This window comes from Pithys albifrons, chromosome 5, assembly GCF_047495875.1.
Source record: "Pithys albifrons albifrons isolate INPA30051 chromosome 5, PitAlb_v1, whole genome shotgun sequence".
Taxonomy (NCBI): domain Eukaryota; kingdom Metazoa; phylum Chordata; class Aves; order Passeriformes; family Thamnophilidae; genus Pithys; species Pithys albifrons.
The window spans coordinates 73595019-73613775 of record NC_092462.1 but is presented as its reverse complement, the minus strand read 5'-3'; the positions used below and the strand labels follow the sequence as shown (position 1 = coordinate 73613775).

Below are 18757 nucleotides of genomic sequence, written 5' to 3'. Positions count from 1 at the left end.
GTTGCTCTTCTCTGGCTCCGCTCCAGCCCCTCAAGATCTCTCCTGAACTGAGGGGCCTCAGTGCTCACAGCCCCACCAGCAAACACTGAACCCACCAGGGACAGGCAGGGGCGACTCTGCCTGCAGCACCTTCATGCTGGAACTCATCTCATGCTTCCCAGGTAAACACTGGGGGAAGTCAGGAGAGATTCCTGTGCCTCCCCTTCTGCAAACACACAGGGATTTGGGGGAGGGAAGGGACTTGGCTGTCTTCCCTTCCCTATGCAAAGGAAGGCAGAGCAGGGATGTCTTCCTGGAAGGACCAGAAAATAGCTGTGTCTCGAGTCAGGCTGTGGGACAGGATGAGGAAATCCTCGTTATGGCAATAAAAAGGTCTCAAGTACTTGGCTGGAGCACCAGGAATCCACCACCAGGCCAGGCTGGCTCAGGAGCAGCTTTTCACATCAGCACGGTGGGAACATTTTTGTTTATTTTTTCCTCTGTGTCAGCCAAGAGGGAAGGAGGTGGTGGCCCATTCCCCCTCACCACACATGTCCTCAACTCCCTGAAAGAGCAGAAGGCTTAAAACCTGTGACACCTCCACCTCCTGCTCCCTCCTACCACCCTGGGATGTTTGGTCTCACAGAGGGGTTTTAATTCTGTTTCAGAGGAGGGATGGCATGGCACGATCTGACTCATGCAGGAAAGGCAGAGGTTATGCTCTTGTCTACTCCCCTAAGTCAGACAACTCTTGTTTTCCATCCCAGGTCCAAATTAGTGCTAATTATTCCATGCAAAATGGTGTTGCTCCAACAGGAAGGAATTAGGACAACAAATTATTCTGGAATAAAGAGTCACTGCTGCCTGAGCAAGTGATCTGTTTGCACATGGAATAAAAGGAGCACTCTCAAGGTCAGGTTGGAAGAGGATGGAGCAACTTGGTCTAGTGGGAGGTGCCCTTGCCCATGACAGGGGGTTGGAATGAGATGATCTTTACGGTCCCTTCTAACTCAAACCATTCTGTGATTCTCTGATTCTTCCACAGGAGTTTTGGGGGAAAAAAATAGTCCCATTTTTACAAAGATTTCCAAACTTCACACCTGTTACTGTGGACACCAGGATTTTCTACATGACCAATATGCCAAAACCCAACCCACACTCAGCTGTTTTGACTTTCACCATCAAAACTGCAGCACCACCACAAACACAGCAGTACCACAAGAGCAACCACAGCATGGCAGGTTTGACAACCAGAGCTGGTGCTCTAGCCAGGTGAGTTTTGACTTAGGGCAGGGAGGCAAAGCAGAGGGATCATTTGTGAGCCTGGGCATGGAATCATAGGATGGTTTTGGTTGGAAGGGACCTCCAAGACTATTTAATTCTACCCCCTGCCATGGGCAGGGGCACCTCCCACCAGACCAGGTTGCTCCAAGACCTGTCCAACCTGGCCTTGGACACTTCCAAGGATGGGGCAGCCACAGCTTCTCTGCCCAACCTGTGCCAGGGCCTACCAAGCCTCACAGGGAAGAATTTCTTCTTTATATCTAGCCTAAATTTACCTCTTCTAGTTTAAAACTCTTTCCCCTTGTCCTATCACAATCTGCCCATATAAAAAAAATTGCTCTCTCTCTCTTATAAGCTTCCCTTTATGCCCTGCCAGAGGCTCTCAGGTGTCCCTGGAGCTTTCTCTTCTCCAGGTGACCCCCCCAGCTTTCCCAGCCTGGCTCCAGTCCAGAGGGCCTCCAGCCCTGCAGCATCTCCAGGGCCTCCTCTGGACTCGCTGCAGCAGATCCATGTCTTTCCTGTGCTGAGGACTCCAGACCTGAACACAGCACTCCCCCACCTTCACCTCCTCCCTGCACAGACACAGTGACACCTATCCCAGAGGGGCAGCCTCCACCCTGCTGTACAACAAAACACCTTCTGCTGAAAAAAAACCCACATGGGACAAGCTGGAGCAGCCCTGGAGAGCAGCACTGCTCTCACAGGGGGTCCCAGGACCATGCTAGGACCTGCAGGTGACATTTAAGGTCTCCTGAAGAGGTTGGCCAGAGAAAAGTACAAACGAGCTGCCTCTGGAGTCGTGGCTGGGCAGATGGGACAGTAACGACATCCCAGATGTGACAGTAACGACATCCATGGATCCCATGACATGTTTCCCACAAGCTTTGGCTACACAAGTTTCAAGTGCTGACAGGTCCTCACAGTCCAGTCACGTGAGCTGCATCAGAGAAAAAGGGTTTCCAGAGTATTTGTGAGTTTAATGAGAAGCAAGCACTCATGATGAAAGCCACTCTGCCCACTTAACAAAAGCTGGAGACATCAGGAAGAACAGGATCAGACCAGCCTCCAGGGAGAACCAGGACCAGCTGCTCCAGAGGAAGACACAAGAAATCACTGTGGACAGTTTGGGAATCCCTTGCTTATCGCTAAATCTCTTCCTAAGCCCTTCAGATAGTGATTAAGCACAAAGGTTCATACCCTATATATTAAATATTAATCCCTCCTAATGTGACTGCCGACGTTCCGGTTATCCGACTCGGATAACCACACACCTCCAACAGCCCATTCCTTTTCCACCCCAAACCATGTAAACACGATGTACAAAACCCAACAGCATCCTGTGAGCCAGCCAGAGTCTCCTTGGCCTCTAAGCCTGGAAGCAAAGCAGCTGGATCCCACCGAGAGCAGGAGGGAAGGAGTTAAGAGCAGGACATGAATCAGCCACTGCTATAAATGCGGACATTTCCTACCTCTCTGCTCCAGTGTTTCTTCCTGTCCGCAGGCTTTGGGGATGCTTATGGACCTGGTCGTGTTTAAATGACTTCCACTGCGACAGGAAAGCCCAGGGATTTGTTTGATTTCCAGAGGAAAATGCGATTTGTGAATGAGCCCAGAAAGCGGCTGCGAGGGCTGGGCCACCTCCCGCCCGTGCCACAGCCAGAGGAAAGCACCAGGCAACAGCTGGTGCCAATCCTGACTCTCTGGAAGCATCTGGGCACTCTATTCCACACAGAATATCACACCCCACACTTCCCAGCCCTCTGAGGTATCACACAGGGCACGACAGTGCCAGCGTGGCTCAGCCAAGCATGGCAGAGCTCACTCAACCTGCGCCCTCCCTGCTGGATCAGGATCACAGATCCAGGCTGGAAAAGACACCTGAGACCATCGAGTCCAACCTTTAACCAGGATCCACCATCCCACTGCAGACATAACAGAGCAGATGCAGGTTGGCGGCAGGAGGAGACAGGGAGAGAGGGAACTGAAACCACCCTTCCACAAGGATGTTGATGTTGGACATGGAGCAGTATCACAGAGCAGCAGAGACTCAGTTACTCGAGAAAGGCATTTCAGAAAGGCAGAGCTGTGTCTCCTTAGCCTGAGAATAACCCAGTGGCACCAGCACCAGGACAGCAATGCCCTGAAAATGAGAAACATCTATTCCAGCACCTCTCAGGATCCCTACACAGCTCTCACAGAAACACAGAATCCATCAGGTTGGAAAAGACCTCCAAAGTCATCAAGTGCAACCTGCAACCAATCCCCACCTTGCCAACCAGGCCAAAACAGTGCCACATCCAGTCATTCCTTGGACACCTCCAGGGATAGCAACTCTACCACCTTTGAACAACTTTAACTAACCAGTTGTTTTTATAAAAATCAGGCAAAAACTCTGGAACTTCCCACAGACACACCCCCAGAAATCCCTCCCACAGGGATGGAGAGGAATATGTGGAGCAGGAAGGTGGCAGTGCCCACTTTCTGCCCAGCACAGACACCAAGTCTCTCTCTCCCACCATTCCCAGGTCCCAGGGAAGCTGCAGTCCCTGCTCCCCAAAAACATCCTGGCTCTTCACCTTGGCCCCAGTAGAAGCCATCAGGGGAGCTGGTGGCACCGTGACCATCCCTGTGGGCCCATTCCTCATCCCGAGCCTGTTTCCCAGCCTCTCTGGGAATAACAGCATGAGTTTGCATCTGATGCTCGACAGAGAGACAAACCCTCCCTGCAAACCCGGCTGCCACCACCCCGTGCACATCCCTCCCTTCCCTGCCACTGGCTGCTGCAGCAACAGGAATTAAAATGAAGATGAAAAACTCCTGTTAGGGCTGCAGTTTTATTTCCTGTTTCTAGAACTCCTTGTACAGGAGGAGAAATCCTTAAATATTTCCAAGCATCCTGCATGCTCACAGCAAGCTCCCCCCAGCCACAGCCAAGCAGAGAAGGGATGACTAATTTTTTTAGCATAAGACGCTGTGGAGAGCGTCCTGTGAACAAGCTCAGTAAATTCCTGAGGCTCCCGGCAAGGACTCCGCCGCTCCTTGCGAAACTTCCCAGCTGGAACCTCACAGCCGAAAAGCCAGAAAACATCGTTGTCTTCCCTCCTCCAACAAACAGAGGTTGGGATTCCTTTCACGACAGTATTTGGATTTTTAATGTCAGTCCATATTTAGCAGGAGGGAAAAAAAGCCTCCCTTCCTTCCTGTCACATTTTCCACCCTCGATGACATCCAAGATCAGAAATAAGCAAGCCGAGGAGGGAGGATGCAGCCACCCGAGCGTGGGAGAGCCTGGAGTGGGGCAGCCCGGACTTTCCCATTTGGGATTCCCATTTGGGATGCACAGAGGCAGTGGCAGGGAGGGGACACAGCCTTTGAGGAGGGGACAGAGCCCTCGGGGAGGGGACAGAGGCCTCGGACCCACAGAGAGTAGGGTGTCCCCTCCAATGCTCCAGCTTGGAGCAGCTCCTGGCGGGACAGCACAGAAGGGATCCAGGCCAGGAGCCCCCAGGGTGGAGTATCCCTCCCAAAAGAAGCCTTTGGGTCCTGGGCTCAGCCCAGAGGTGCCAAGAGAGCTGTGGTTGGACTGTGGGTTCCACACTGACTGGACGCCCTGGTGTCCTGCATGGGGGTCTCCACAGAACCTGGTGATCCCACAGCAGGGAAGTGGGTGAGTGGCGAGAGGAGATCATGGCAATGGCGGTCCTGGCCTGGAGTCCTGTTTTCTGAGTGTCAGAGGGGGGGTCTCCAGCTTAGACCCCTGTGTCCATCCCTGTGTGTGCAGCAAGGGAAGGGGTCGTTGCAGAACCATGGTTAGAAGTTCATAGAATCATGGAATGGTTGGGGTTGGATGGAACATTAAAGATCGTATAATTCCACCCCTGCCAGGGGCAGGGGCACCTTTCACCAGCCCAGGTGGCTCCAAGCCCTGTCCAACCTGGCCTTGGACACTTCCAGGGATGGGGCAGCCACAGCTACTCTGCCCAACCTGTGCCAGGGCCTGCTCAGCCTCACAGGGAAGAATTTCTTCCTAATATCCAATCTAAACCTACTCCCTTTCAGTTTGGAGCCATTCCCCATGTCCTTTCCCTCCACACCCTGATAAATACTCTCTCCATCTCTCTTGTGGGTCCCTTTGGGTACTGGAAGGTCACAATCTGACCACCCCAAAGCCTCCTCCCGGCTGAACAATTCCACTTCTCCCAGCCGAGCTACTCCATCCTGCTCTGATCAGCTCGGTGGCCTCCCCTGGACCGGCTCCAACGAAGCGAGTCCCCACGCCCCGATCTGCGACCACCTCTAAAATCCCCCGTTAATACAAATACACGTAGAAATACACACGCAAATATTCAAATATCGGTGTCGGTGGCGCGCACGGGGCCGGGATCACCGCGCTCCGCCGCGGCCACCCCGCGCCCCTTCCCGCACCGCCCGCACCACGGCGCGGCATCACCTGCGCCGCCCCCGCCCCGCTCACCTGCGGCCGCTGCTCCCTCTCCGGTCCCGCCCGAACGGCTGCGCTGCGAGGCCGCGGCGGCCGCCCGTGGGCATGGAGGGCGCGGTGCGGGCGGGCGGGCGCGGGGGCTGCGCGGAGCGAGCGCGGGGGAAGCGGCGCGGGCGGCCCCCGGCGCCCCTCGGGGCTCTCCCGGCGCTCAGCGGCGCCGCCGCCGCCGCCCGCCCGCTGCCGCCGCCATCGCGCGGCTCCGCCAGGGGGCGGGACCGGGGGAGGGACCGGGAACGGGACCGAGGGAGGGACCGGGGCGGGACCGAGGAAGGGACCGGGGGAGGGACTGGGAACAGGACCAGGGGAGGGACTGGGGCGGGACCGAGGGCGGGACCGGGAACGGTAGCGGGGCGGGACCAGGGGAGGGACTGGGAACGGGACCGGGGGAGGGACTGGGGCGGGACAAGGAGCGGGGCGGGACCGGAGGCGGGACCGGGGAAGGAACGGGGGGCACGATCGGGGCGGGACCGGGGCGGAGACCGGGGAGCGGGACCGGCGGCAGTTGCGGTGACGGCGCGTGGCCAAACGGGCGTTACTGGCGGGTGTGACCAAGGGGGCGTGGTCAAGCAGGCGTCACTGGAGGGAGGGGGAAGGGGGCGTGGCCAGGGAGGGTCCCTCGCGGGCCGGTGCTGCCCCCTGGCGGCGCGGAGGCGGTGCTGCGTCCCCCGGTCCCGCTTCCCAAAATCCCAGCGGCGGGAATTGTTTATGTTTGCATTAAATTTTTGGTATTTTATTTACGGTATTGTGCTTTTTTAATTGTTATTTTATTTGTTGTATTATGTTATTTTTCTTATTATTTATAGTATTTTATTATTTGTATTATTGTTTATATTATTATGTTACTTATATTTATAGTATTATATTAGTTTTATTATTATATTATTTATAGCATTAAGTTCTTTTATTATTGTATTATTTATACTATTAGATTAGTTTATTATGTTATTTATAGTATTATGTTATTTTTATTATATTATTTATAGTATGCTATTTTTTGTTATTTATAGCAGTATGTTAATTTTCTTATTATACTATTTATAGCATTATATTATTTGTATTCTTATAGTGTTTTATTTTTACATTACGTTTTATTATATTATTTATACTATGTATATTATTATTTGTAGTATTATAATACTCATTTATTTCCAATATTATATATATTATTATATTAATGATAGTAATTACACTGTACAGTATTACTAGATCTTATAGCGTATTCATGTATCACATATGTGATACATCATATAAAATATTAATGATATAGAGATGTTTATTATTTTATATTAGTTTATTATTTCTATTATTTCTATTATTGTGTTAATAATAGTAATTATAATAGCAATTCACTATACTGCATTAATAGATCATATATAACATCATGGATAATATCAAATATTGATATTGATATAGCTATTATTTTATAGTCTTATTTATATTTTTGTATTAAAAATGGCAATTATAATGGTAATCACAAAATACAGTATTAATATATTGTATACAATATTAATATATCATATATGACATTATACAAAATATAAAATATTAATGACATTAATATATTTATTATTTTATATTTTTATGCTACTTTTACTATTAATATTAGTAATTATAACAGCAATTAAAATATACAATATATATCATACATTGTATCATACATAACAAAATATTAACAGTATTAATACATTCATTATTTCTATTATTATTTATATGATTTATATTTTTATAATAATGATAGTGTAATAGTATTTACAATATACGATAATAATAGATCATATACAATATTCATACAACATATATAGTACTAAATATAAATAGACAAAAGCCTTCTGGGTACAACTCCATGGCTTTGTTTTTCATGAGCAGAATTTTGATAATTGGAAAGGTCTGGTTTTATTTAGGAATAACCCAGAAATATATTTCTTTTGTTTACAATTTAGAGCGAGGAAAGGTGGCTTTGATTAATTATAATCGTGGAATGGTTTGGACTGGAAGGGACCTCACAGATCATAAATTTCCACACCTCCCACCAGCCCAGGGTGCTCCAAGCCCTGTCCAACCTGGCCTTGGACACTCCCAGGGCTGGGGCAGCCACAGCTTCTCTGCCCAACCTGTGCCAGGGCCTGCCCACCCTCACAGGGAAGGATTTCTCCTTTATGTTACACAATTTATGTTTTAAAATCTAAATGGTATTTGTATGGAGCCCATACAGATTTTCCCAAATTTATTCATGAAGTATGAACATGTGCTTGTGAAAACAGTTGAGTTGGACTTCAGGGATCACAGATATTGGAGATATTTGACCTTTAGACTGTTCATCTTCAAGGCTTGAAAAGGATGGAAGTATTTACAGAATCCTAGGATGGATCAGGCTGGAAGAGACCACAGTGTCCTGCCTTGTCTTGTTCTCTTTCCTTTCCCTTTCCCCTTCCCTTCCCACTTCCCTTCCCTTTCACATTTTCCCTTTCCCCTACACTTTCCTTTCCCTTTCCCCTACACCTTCCTTTCCCTTTCCTCTTTCCCTATCCTCTTTCCCTTTCCTCTTTCCCCTTCCCTTCCCTTCCCTTCCCTTCCCTTCCCTTCCCTTCCCTTCCCTTCCCTTCCCTTCCCTTCCCTTTCCTCTTTCCCCTTCCCTTCCCTTCCCTTCCCTTCCCTTCCCTTCCCTTCCCTTCCCTTCCCTTCCCTTCCCTTCCCTTCCCTTCCCTTTCCTCTTTCCCCTTCCCTTCCCTTTCCTCTTTCCCCTTCCCTTCCCTTTCCTCTTTCCCCTTCCCTTCCCTTCCCTTCCCTTCCCTTCCCTTCCCTTCCCTTCCCTTCCCTTCCCTTCCCTTCCCTTCCCTTTCCTCTTTCCCCTTCCCTTCCCTTTCCTCTTTCCCCTTCCCTTCCCTTCCCTTCCCTTCCCTTCCCTTCCCTTCCCTTCCCTTCCCTTCCCTTCCCTTCCCTTCCCTTTCCTCTTTCCCCTTCCCTTCCCTTTCCTCTTTCCCCTTCCCTTCCCTTCCCTTCCCTTCCCTTCCCTTCCCTTCCCTTCCCTTCCCTTCCCTTCCCTTTCCTCTTTCCCCTTCCCTTCCCTTCCCTTCCCTTCCCTTCCCTTCCCTTCCCTTCCCTTCCCTTCCCTTCCCTTCCCTTCCCTTCCCTTCCCTTCCCTTCCCTTCCCACTTCCCTTCCCACTTCCCTTCCCATTTCCCTTCCCTTTCATACTTTCTCTTCTCTTTCCCCTACCGTTTCCCGTCTCCCTTTCCCTTTCTGTTTCATTTTCCCTTTCTGTTTCACTTTCTCTTCCCGTTCCCCTTCCCTTTTCCCTCCTCCTGCCTAACCAAGCCCATCTCCCACAGCTTCCCCTCCATTCCCTCCCTTCCCTCTGGATCCCTCCAGGATCCATCCCGATGTCCCCGCCTGTCCCGAGGACCCGGCACTGGCCACGCCCCGCTGTCAATCACGTCTGTCAATCACCGTGACGGGCGTGCGCGCCGGCCAATCAGCGGGGGCCGCGCCGCGGGTTGGGCGGGGCCGGAGCGGAGCCGGGCGGCTGCGGGCGCAGGTGAGGGGCTGTGCGGGGCTGTGCGGGGCTGTGCGGGCAGCGGGGCGGGCACCGGGGCCGCTCCTACCCCCGCGGCCGCCACAGCGCCGGCAGCGACCCCCGGGACTGTGTCGGGGATCTGCGAGCGGGGAACCTCCCGGGGCCGCTCTGGGGAATGAAGGTCGCGCTGAGGGCGGGGGGGCCCCCCCCGGGAGGGCGCTCGGGGCCCCGCCGAGGCCCATGGGCCGCTGTTCCCCGTGGGAAGGGGTCCTACGGCTTCCCCTTTGGCTTTTCCACCGTCTGTGCGGGATCCCAGTCATGTCCCGTCTCGCTGTCGTGGCCCTGTCGCCTGTCGTGACCCTGTCCCCCAGGCCGGCCCCCAACCCGGCGGGGTGGATCTAAACAAGCACAGTGGGAATAAACACGGGCAATGGCAGAAGGGAGCGAGGTTTGTGGAAGTGAAGCCGGGAGCTGAACTTTAACCCGAGCGTTGACTCTGCGCGTTTTCCGCCCGGGTTTTCCCCTATCGGGAGGCTGAGGGACCGTGCCAGCAGTACGGGTGTCTGTGCCAGGGATATGGGTGCCTCTGGGACAGCCTGAGCTCTTGGAGACAACCTGAGCGCCACCAGCAGCTTCTGCTCTCATTAAGTCTCGTTCTTTTTCTCTGAAGGTGCTGAGCCAAGATGGGTTTGGCCGAAGAAAAAGTGTACAGCCACATTATGAGGAACCTCAGGCGCTTTGGGACTATCCATGTGGCGTCACTGGCTGATTCGCTGACCTGCCTGGTCGATTCCGACAGAGTAATTTCCTATTTTCCTCAGCCCTGCCAGGCTCCGTCCCCAATGCAGGGAGCTGTCTTAACGCTAAGGCAGACCCTCTCTTAGTTGCCCTGTGTGTGTTTCCTAGGATGAACTCCACGCCCGGGAGGAGATGCGGGGCAGCCAGGCCACCGTCTTTAAGTTCTACCAGCTCCTGAGGTGCCGGAAGGACTGGGTGATGGATCTCATCCAGGCCCTGCGCCACAACAATGCAGGACACTTGGCTGACGAGGTGCAGGAGGTGTATGACACCTGGAAACCCCGTACGTGGCCTTGTCCTCCCTGGGTGCTCCCCCGGGGAACCTGGTGGAGGTGGGGACCCAAAACACATCACTGGGCACCTGGTGCCACATCACTGTCCCTGCCTCGGCATCCGAGTGGCTGGGGGTGGCTGTGATGATTCTTCACCATGTTGATGTGTCCGAGGATTATGGGGTCCTTGTTTGAAGGTGCTTGCGTTGGTGGTGGTCTGGGGTTCTCACCTGGAGGGGAGATGGAAGAATGAGTGAGAGGATTCTGGGGTCCTGGCCAATGTGGGCACATGCAGGGCTGCCTCGGCCCACTGCTCATCCTCTACTCCCTCAGTTTTTCCCTCAATGTCCCTGCTCATGATCTGCTTGGCTCCTCCAGGTCCATCAGCTCCCACCACTACCTCCTCCCTTCCCAGCAATGCCCGTCCTGCCACCTCCTCCACTGGTGCCCAGACACCGTCCCCACAGCCCAGTCCTGCTCCAGGAGCCCCGATGGCTGAGCAACCACGCCAAGACCTGTCGCTTGATGACCACCTACCTGTCTCACAGGGTGCTGCCACCACCATGAGCATGGATCTGGAGGCCAGAGGCCCGGTGCAGGAATCGGTGAGCGTAGCACACGTTGGATGGGGACACAAAGGTTCCTTTTGGGGGTAATCTGTAGTAAGGCCAAGCTCATTCAGGGCCACACCAGGCAGCCTCTTGCTGCTGATCTCTGCTGCGTCTGGTAACCTCTAGGTTATATGTGGCTTTGTAACTGCTCCCTCTCCTGCCTCCTCTCTGTGGGGCAGTGCAGGGACTGTATTGTTAGTCCAGGCTCCCCTCCAGGCTCCGTTTCCTGTCTCCCCTCCATGGGGATGTGCAGGGTCCACTCTGTTAGTCCAGACTCCCCTCCAGGCTCCCTTTCCCGCCTCCCCTCCATGGGGATGTGCAGGGTCCACCCTGTTAGTCCAGGCTTCTCTCCACAGCCCCTGACCCTCATGTGGGCTGTGGTGGATGCCAAGGAGATAGCCCAGACCCTCTTCATTGCCAGCCTTGTAGGGGCCACTGCTCAGGGTTTGGGATACCCCAGTGGTCCCAGACCCCCTCACTGCAGTGATTTAACACAGCTCATTCCCTTCCAGCTCCCCAAAAAACTGGAGCAAGAGAGTCCCCAGCCAACTCCACCTGGGAGCATGGTCGATGGTGGAGTAAGCAATGGGCACGGCAGAGAGGGGCACCTCTCACACCCCACTGAGGCCATGCAGGGGTCGGTGGGGACCCCAGAAGTGGCCAGTGTGGCCGTGCCATCGGCTGTGTCCCCGGAGCAGGGTCGGGATTGGCTGAGCCGCCGGCCGGTGTGTGTGGACAACGGGTGTTTTGGGAATGCCAACCACCTGCACCGCGGCACGCCGGGCCTGGCTCTGGGCAGGGCTCCTGCGTCGAGGGAGCCAAGCGTCACTCACAGCCCCGAGCAGCCCCGGAACGAGCCGGAAGAGGATTCGGATGTCTCCATGGAGCTTCCCCCAAGGCTGGGGGCTCATGGTGTGGGGCTGCAGCCCCCAAACTCGCTGCCAAAAAAGCAGCCTATGCCAAGCTCTGAGCCCCCGAGCAGCTTTGTGGATGTGCGCAGCCCCCTCCTCATACAGGAGCAGTTTGATGTGGAGAAGAAGCAGGACAGGATGCAGCAAGAGCACAGAGCAGATGGAGGTGGGTTTCCTTCCCAGCAGAGTCATGTTCCACCAGGGAGCAGGAGGTGCTGCTGAAAGCCCCTCACTGCAAGAAAGAAGTTGGGATGCTGGAGCATGTCCAGAGAAGGCAAAGGAGATGGGGAAGGGTCTGGAGCAGCAGAAGCAGCTGAGGGGGCTCAGCCTGGAGAAAAGGAGGCTCAGAGGGGACCTTCTCACTCTCTTACAATTCCCTGTCAGGAGGGTGGAGCCAGGTGGGGGTTGGGCTCTGTTCCCAGGGAACAAGAGACATGACAAGAGGAAATGGCTTCATATTGTGCTAGGAGAAGTTTAGGTTGGATATTGGGCAAAATTTCTTTATGGAAGGGATTGTCAAGCATCAGAACAAGCTGCCCAGGGCAGTGATGGAGTCCCCATCCCTGGAGGGATTTAAAATCTGGGTGGATGTGTCACTTGGGGATATGGTTTTGTGGTGGCCTTGGCAGTGCTGGATTAAGGGTTGGAACAGAACAAAACAGACTTTTTAATTTAGAAGAAATCTACAATGGTCATTTTGCTTAACTACATTTTAAATATTTTGTCAGAGGGGCTGCTTTGGGGTATGAAACTTCTCCTCCCTTAATTTGCAAAAATGTTTGTATTCTGTGTCTGGGGAAATTTTAGCATCTCCTCCATCCCTCGCCTGCACGGGCTTCATAGAATCAGGATGAAACTCTTCTCTCCCCTCCTTGGAGGGCTGGGACATCCATCCCTCCCAGCGTTTTACCCCCCACTATGTGGGGTCAGCACCTCCTGTCTGGGGAGACAGAGAGCTCAGATCCCACAGGATGCTTAAAAAGCCTCCATCTTGATGCTCTCCAACTCTGCAGCCCACCCTAAAAGAGTTACCTGCAGCTGCTCTGAGTGTTCAGATGCCATGGCAGAGCCAGGGCCAGGGCACTGGGTCTCCCCCCTATGTCACCCCCTCAGCTCAAGGTCTGTCCTGTCAACAGTGCCTTTGAAGAACAGCAAAGCTCAGCTTTTAGGCCTCCTGGTCAACACAGTGTGCTTTGTTTTCTCCCTGACAGACACTTCCATGAAAACAACCACCCCGGGTGCTACCCCTGTGCCCAGAGGCACTGGCCCATCCTGTGACACCTCTGTGAAGTCTCCTGTTCCAGAGGAGAAACTGCCTGTTGGGAGTAGGGCTGTGCCAATGAAGGAGAAAGTAGGTGACCTTTCCTCTTTTCACTTTCATTTCCTCCAGGTCCTTGTGAACTCTGATGGTTGGGAGATTTTCTGCTGCAGTGTCACATTTTGAGCTGGTGGCACATTTATTCCAGGATTTTTTCCTTCCTTTGTGTTCCTATTCCCATCCACATGCTGTATTTTGCAGCATAAGAGAAGGGAGCTAAGCTCTGTTGGGCACTGACTCCTTATTTCCCTTCTTTGACTTGCCAGGCAGCCTCCTGCCTTCCAGGTGCCACTTTCCACCCCTCTCCTCACTGCTTGGCTCCCCTTCCTTTCAGTATCTCCCCTGAGTTGCAAAGGTTCCCTGGAGCCTCAGCCCCTTCCTGCTCTGCACACACTCCCAGCCCTGGGAATTACGTATGACCCAACCTCACTGTTTGTGGCAGGTGATGTGGGGGCTGAGCACTGAACTGGGTTTGTCATGTGATGGGAATGCCCAAGACCAGGTCAATGGGAGCTTGCCATGGCAGCCAGCCCCTCTCCTTGTCTCCCAAAGGTGTTCCCGGCCTCGTCAGACCCTCTCCTGGGCACAGGTGTGGTGGGAAGCTCCGAGGGCACGCCTGGAAGATCGGCCTCCCGGGTGAGCTCTGGCACGAGCGTCTGGACATCGTTCAGTGACACAGAGCAGGATGTGGAGTTCAGCATGCCAGATGTCCTCGTCTCTACGGCTCCAGGGAGCCCGGAGGTGGCCAGCAAATACCCAAACTCTCAAGTGCCCAGCAACCCCAATTCCACAGCCTCCAGTAGCCTCGGCCTCAGCAGCGACCCAATCCTGGTGAGCACGGATACCTCGAGATCAGGAGGAGCATTCCCCAGAGTCTCCTCAGGATGCCTGGCTCCAGCAGCTCGAGCAGACCCTGGGGAAGAGGAGGCAGCTGGAGCAAGCAGAAACTCCCGTCCTGCTCTGAGCTGGGACAGCACCTCCGTGGGCACCCATGAGGTCCATGTGAATCATCACCTCAGCGTCCAGCTCGGGGCTGGCAATGATGGAGTCGGCCCCCTTGGAAGCTCTCCGATTTTTGATTCCAGCGGTGGCCATGGCGCTGCCACCAGCTCGTCTCAGGCCAGAGTCCCTGCAGGGGACAGCAACGGCCCATCCCTGTCGTACGTCCTGCCAGCCGTGGGCATCGCCGTCATCTCTGCCGTGGCATTCCTGGTGTATGCGCGGCACCAGAAATAGTGGTTGGGATGTCACACAGCCAGGACTATTCCTCTGGCAACAGGATTCTGGCCAATGCATTGGAAGCCTGAAGAGCAGCAGGGGGATGCTAGGGGTGTTGTTAAATCTCTTTCTGGAAGGTTCTGCTGGCAGAGGCCTTGGTACGTGATGCTGTTGGGTTTGGGTCTGTTCCAATTTCCCAACCACCTTCTTTTTACACCCATGGAGAGGGTCTCTCTCCAGAACAATCCCCTGAGTCAGAAAAGAAATCCTCATGGCAATTCTCCATGTCTTGCTTGTTTGGTCCCAAGGAAACATGCACTGGTGATCCAAAGGGTGACCTCCTGGGTCCCTTTGGGCAGTGCAGCCAGGAGAGGTTTTGCAGATATCCTGTAACAGTGGAGCTGATTTTCTTGGCTCTGCTCATCTTGGCTTGAAAATGTGCCCAAGAATCCGTGTAGGAGCCTTCACCAGGCGTCTCATGTTCAGTTTCCCTTACTTGGTGTCTCTGGCTCTGCCAGGGATCTGTGATGGGCTTAGCAGCTCCTTCTGGGGTTGCTCCATGCAGCACTGACCCTGGGGATAAATGGGAGGGTCAGGAAAGAGCCACATCTAACGAGTGTTCCTGAGGATCTGCCTCATTTCACCCCTCCAGGCAGGGAAATGGGGTTCTACTTTAAGAGGAATGTTTCAGGCAATGCCAACATTAACAGACTTGGTCCCACACAGGGTTGTTGGGTGTCTTTAATCTTTAGGATGGACTTTTGGAGTCCGGCAGGAAGAGTGGATGGAGTTCTCGCCCTTCCTGATGCTTGTTGCTATGATATAGGAATATAGGAAGTTTGTGCCCAGGCTGGGACACAAACAGGATCAACTGCACAGCGAGGCCATACCAGGGTCTGAGATGCTCTGGGTTCCAGGGAGACACTCCAGCACCTTCCAGTACCTAAAGAAGCTCCTAGAGAGCTGGAGAGGGACTTTGGATGAGAGCACAGAATGACAGGACAAGGGGGAATGGCTTCCCACTGCCAGAGGGCAGGGTTAGACGGGATAATGGGATGAAATAATTGGCTGTGACAGTGGTAAGGTCCTGGCACAGGTTGGGCAGAGAAGCTGTGGCTGCCCCATCCCTGGAAGTGTCCAAGGCCAGGTTGGATGGGGCTTGGAGGAACCTAGAGCAACATTCCTAATTCAGGCTGTTGCTTCTTCCCTGCTTTACTGTGTTACAGAATCACAGAATGGTTTGGGTTGGAAGGGACATTAAAGACCATCTTGTTCCACTCCCCTGCCATGGGCAGGGACACCTTGCCCCAGCCCAGGTTGCTCCAAGCCCTGTCCAACCTGGCCTTGGACACTTCCAGGGATGGGGCAGCCACAGCTTCTCTGCCCAACCTCTGCCAGGGCCTCACCAGCCTTACTGGGAGGAACCTCCCAATATCCCATTTAACTCTGCCCTCTGGCAGTGGGAAGCCATTCCCCCTTGTCATTCCAGGCCCTTGTCCCCAGTCCCTCTCCAGCTCTCCTGGAGCCCTTTCAGGCCCTGCCAGGGGCTCTCAGGTGTCCCTGGAGCCTTCTCTTCTCCAGGTGACCCCCCAGCTCTCCCAGCCTGGCTCCAGCCCAGAGGGGCTCCAGCCCTGCAGCATCTGCGGGGCCTCCTCTGCACTCGCTGCAGCAGCTCCACGGCCTTGTGCTGTTGTTGCCCAGGGCTGGGGCAGCTCTGCAGGGTGTGGGGGCTCACCTGAATGGGGCAGAGGGGCAGAATCATATCCCTCAACCTGCTGAAACCAGTAACTTACTCATCCTGAATTCCTGCTGTCAGTACAGCTTCCCAAAATCCGATCTTCCTGCTGGCAGGGAGCAAAAGGGAGTTCAGCTCCCTGGAGCCTGCCTGCCAAGTGCAGCCTTTGTGCCCAGAGCTTGGCCTGTGGTGGGAAGGGTTTGTCAGCTCTGAAACAGAATGGCTGCTCCTCCCTCCCAACACTTTCCCTCTGACCAAAAATCCAAGAAGTGCCTCCATAAGCCACTAAGGACAATAAATACATGCAGGGAGGTGTTGATTTCAGTGTGATGGGGCTGCTCTCCAGGCAAGCTTGAGATGTTTGCTCCTTGCTCAGCACCCAGCACTGTATCCATCAGAGGAAGGAACACTCTTATCAAAGACATCCAACCGTCTCTGCCTGGAGAGGGAATATGGAGGCTGCTCTCCCAGTTTAAGATAACATGGTTATCATTCCCTAAAGAGAGTGGGCTCCTGCCTTCTCCACACTTCAGGGGACATCCATGAGATCCCAAGCCAGCAGTATCCATACCAAGGCCGTCTTCTCTGACTCTTTACTTGCTTGCAAAATTCTTCCCAAGTTTTTCCATACTTTTCAGCAACAGCTTGTAAGCTTTGCCTTTTCATGTCAAATTTCTCTTGTGAAACAGCTGGTCTGTCACCACCTCAGACCAGGGAAAAAGCACATGCTCAGATTTCTGCTGTGAAGCACCAGGATTTTCACAGTTTTTATGTAGCACTTTAAAGCCTGATGGGCAGGAGATGGTGCAGGAAGGAGCTGTGTCCCTGCACATCTTTTACTAACAGGACAAAAAGCCTTACTAACTATAATAAATTGGTTTGATGCTTCACACTTGACTTCTTGTGAGTTTGTGAGATTAGGAGCAAGAGGGAATGCTCTGAAGGGCTCTGCTGGCAGTGACACAGAGAGACAGGACATTGGTGTCAGGAAGAGAGGACAGGATTCAGGAACAGCTTCCAGACCTTGTTTTGGAGCAAGCACAGCTGCTGGTCTGCAGGACACCCACCCTGGCAGGTCTTCCTGTCCGTGGTAAGATGCCCAGGATGAAGACAGGAAAGGTGGTTCCGAGGCAGCTGAGCTGTGGAAATCAGGGTGGTGTTGCCAGAGAGGAACTGGACAAGTTTTGGGAGGAAAAATGCACCAAGCAGAGACCTGAGCTGCAAAGTGCTGGGAGCCAGAAGGGTGTTTGGGAGAAATGGCTACAGGGAGCTGTGGGAAGGACCTTCCAGACTGGATGCAACTGGTGGACACTGTACAGAGATGTGTGTTGAGCTGGATAGTACCCACCAAGCCTGGATGCTGTTTATGCTTCTTCATGACCCAGGTTCTCCCAGATTCTGTGGCTGAATCATATCCTGGGATCCTGCACGAAAAAGGGGCACCTTTGCCCCGCTGGGCCACCTTTGTAGCACTGGGTTCAGCTGTCCTGCTCCCCAGAGTCCCCTGGACAGCTCTGACCTGCAGAACTGACACCAACGTCCCCAAACTGCCACAGTGCCTGGCCCTGGCTCACCCTGTGCGTCCGTTTTGGGGACAAATAGGAAGTTTTTGGGACAGAACAGCCCTTTCCTCTCAACGCTGCCTTTTCCCCAAGAGGCCCCCAAGGGCTCTGCTGTGACAGCTGAAACACCCCATGGGCTCCCCTCATTTTCCCAGCTTTCCCAGCTCCTGCTGTTGCAGCCCAGGTGTGTGAAACACATTCAGCAGGAGTTAAACATACTCGGAGCTTTGGCCAGCAGAGCTCAGCGAGCTCCTTTTTCACCCAAATGCAGCCAACGCTGCTGTGAAGAAAGGAGGATGTTGGTGTTCAGAGAGCTCATTATCTTCTCACTGCCGACACCACTCCCTTCCTCCACTCACCCAACAGGATATCAAAACCCAGATGTGTCCCATTTTCACTCCAGTGACCAGAGTCCAGCGAATTCTCACGGAAATTACCCACCTTTGTGGGAGGTCGGTGTCTGATCCCTCTGGTATCGAGTTAATGGCCAAGGATTGCGGTGAGCTGGGATTACCCCGGGGCAGGTGAGGAGCACAGGCAGTCACTGGGCTGCATTTCCAGACCTGGCTGTGCTGGGTGTGTCAGACAACAATTAACATTCCACCCGGAACTGACATTCAAATTAACAATTAACAATTCAAATTAACAACATTGAAACCTCTACCCCGTTATAACCAGAGCTGCTACAGCATCCCATAGTCTGGGAGACGCTTCCTCTTGAATTTTCATCCTTGCTGGTCGTTGCTTTATATCCTTCTGTGGCCACCTCGGTTTTTCTGCTGCTTGGGCGTTTCCTGCTGTGGTTGTTGCCAAACGTGGGGTCAGGGCTTAAAGAGCAGGATACACCAGCACTGGAATTATGTTGGGATATAAAGGCCCGCCGAGGATTGTGAGATTTCGGGGACAAATCGTTCGGTGCGAGGGTGGGCAGGCCCTGGCACAGGTTGGGCAGAGAAGCGGTGGCTGCCCCTGAATCGCTGGGAGTGTCCAAGGCCAGGCTGGACAGGGCTTAGAGCAGCCTGGGCTGGTGGGAGGTGTCGCTGCCCATGGCAGG

General features: G+C 53.4%; 2 protein-coding genes across 5 annotated transcripts in view; one reads left to right on the top strand and one right to left on the bottom strand.

The window, feature by feature from the left end:
- The window catches only part of PTPRA (protein tyrosine phosphatase receptor type A), a 131152-nt gene extending 125171 nt beyond the window's left edge, over nt 1–5981 (bottom strand). For both annotated transcript variants that reach the window (XM_071557060.1, XM_071557061.1), the window contains exon 1: nt 5738–5981. The gene's annotated coding sequence lies outside the window, so the exon portion shown is untranslated. The remainder of the gene's footprint in view (nt 1–5737) is intronic.
- A 3266-nt stretch (nt 5982–9247) lies between these two features.
- On the top strand, nt 9248–17031 carry MAVS (mitochondrial antiviral signaling protein). Of its 3 annotated transcripts, none has more exons than XM_071557057.1 (7): nt 9248–9299; nt 9949–10078; nt 10185–10359; nt 10727–10953; nt 11472–12036; nt 13082–13221; nt 13741–17031. In XM_071557057.1, exons 2-7 carry the CDS (start codon nt 9962–9964, stop codon nt 14422–14424), a joined length of 1908 nt encoding a protein of 635 aa, XP_071413158.1. In that variant the 5' UTR covers nt 9248–9299; nt 9949–9961; the 3' UTR covers nt 14425–17031. The 3 variants fall into 3 exon arrangements, with proteins under 3 accessions (XP_071413158.1, XP_071413159.1, XP_071413160.1); XM_071557058.1 differs by lacking the exon at nt 9248–9299 and adding an exon at nt 9584–9726; XM_071557059.1 differs by lacking the exon at nt 9248–9299 and having other exon boundaries at nt 10036–10078; nt 10163–10359.
- Nucleotides 17032–18757: the final 1726 nt, after the last annotated feature.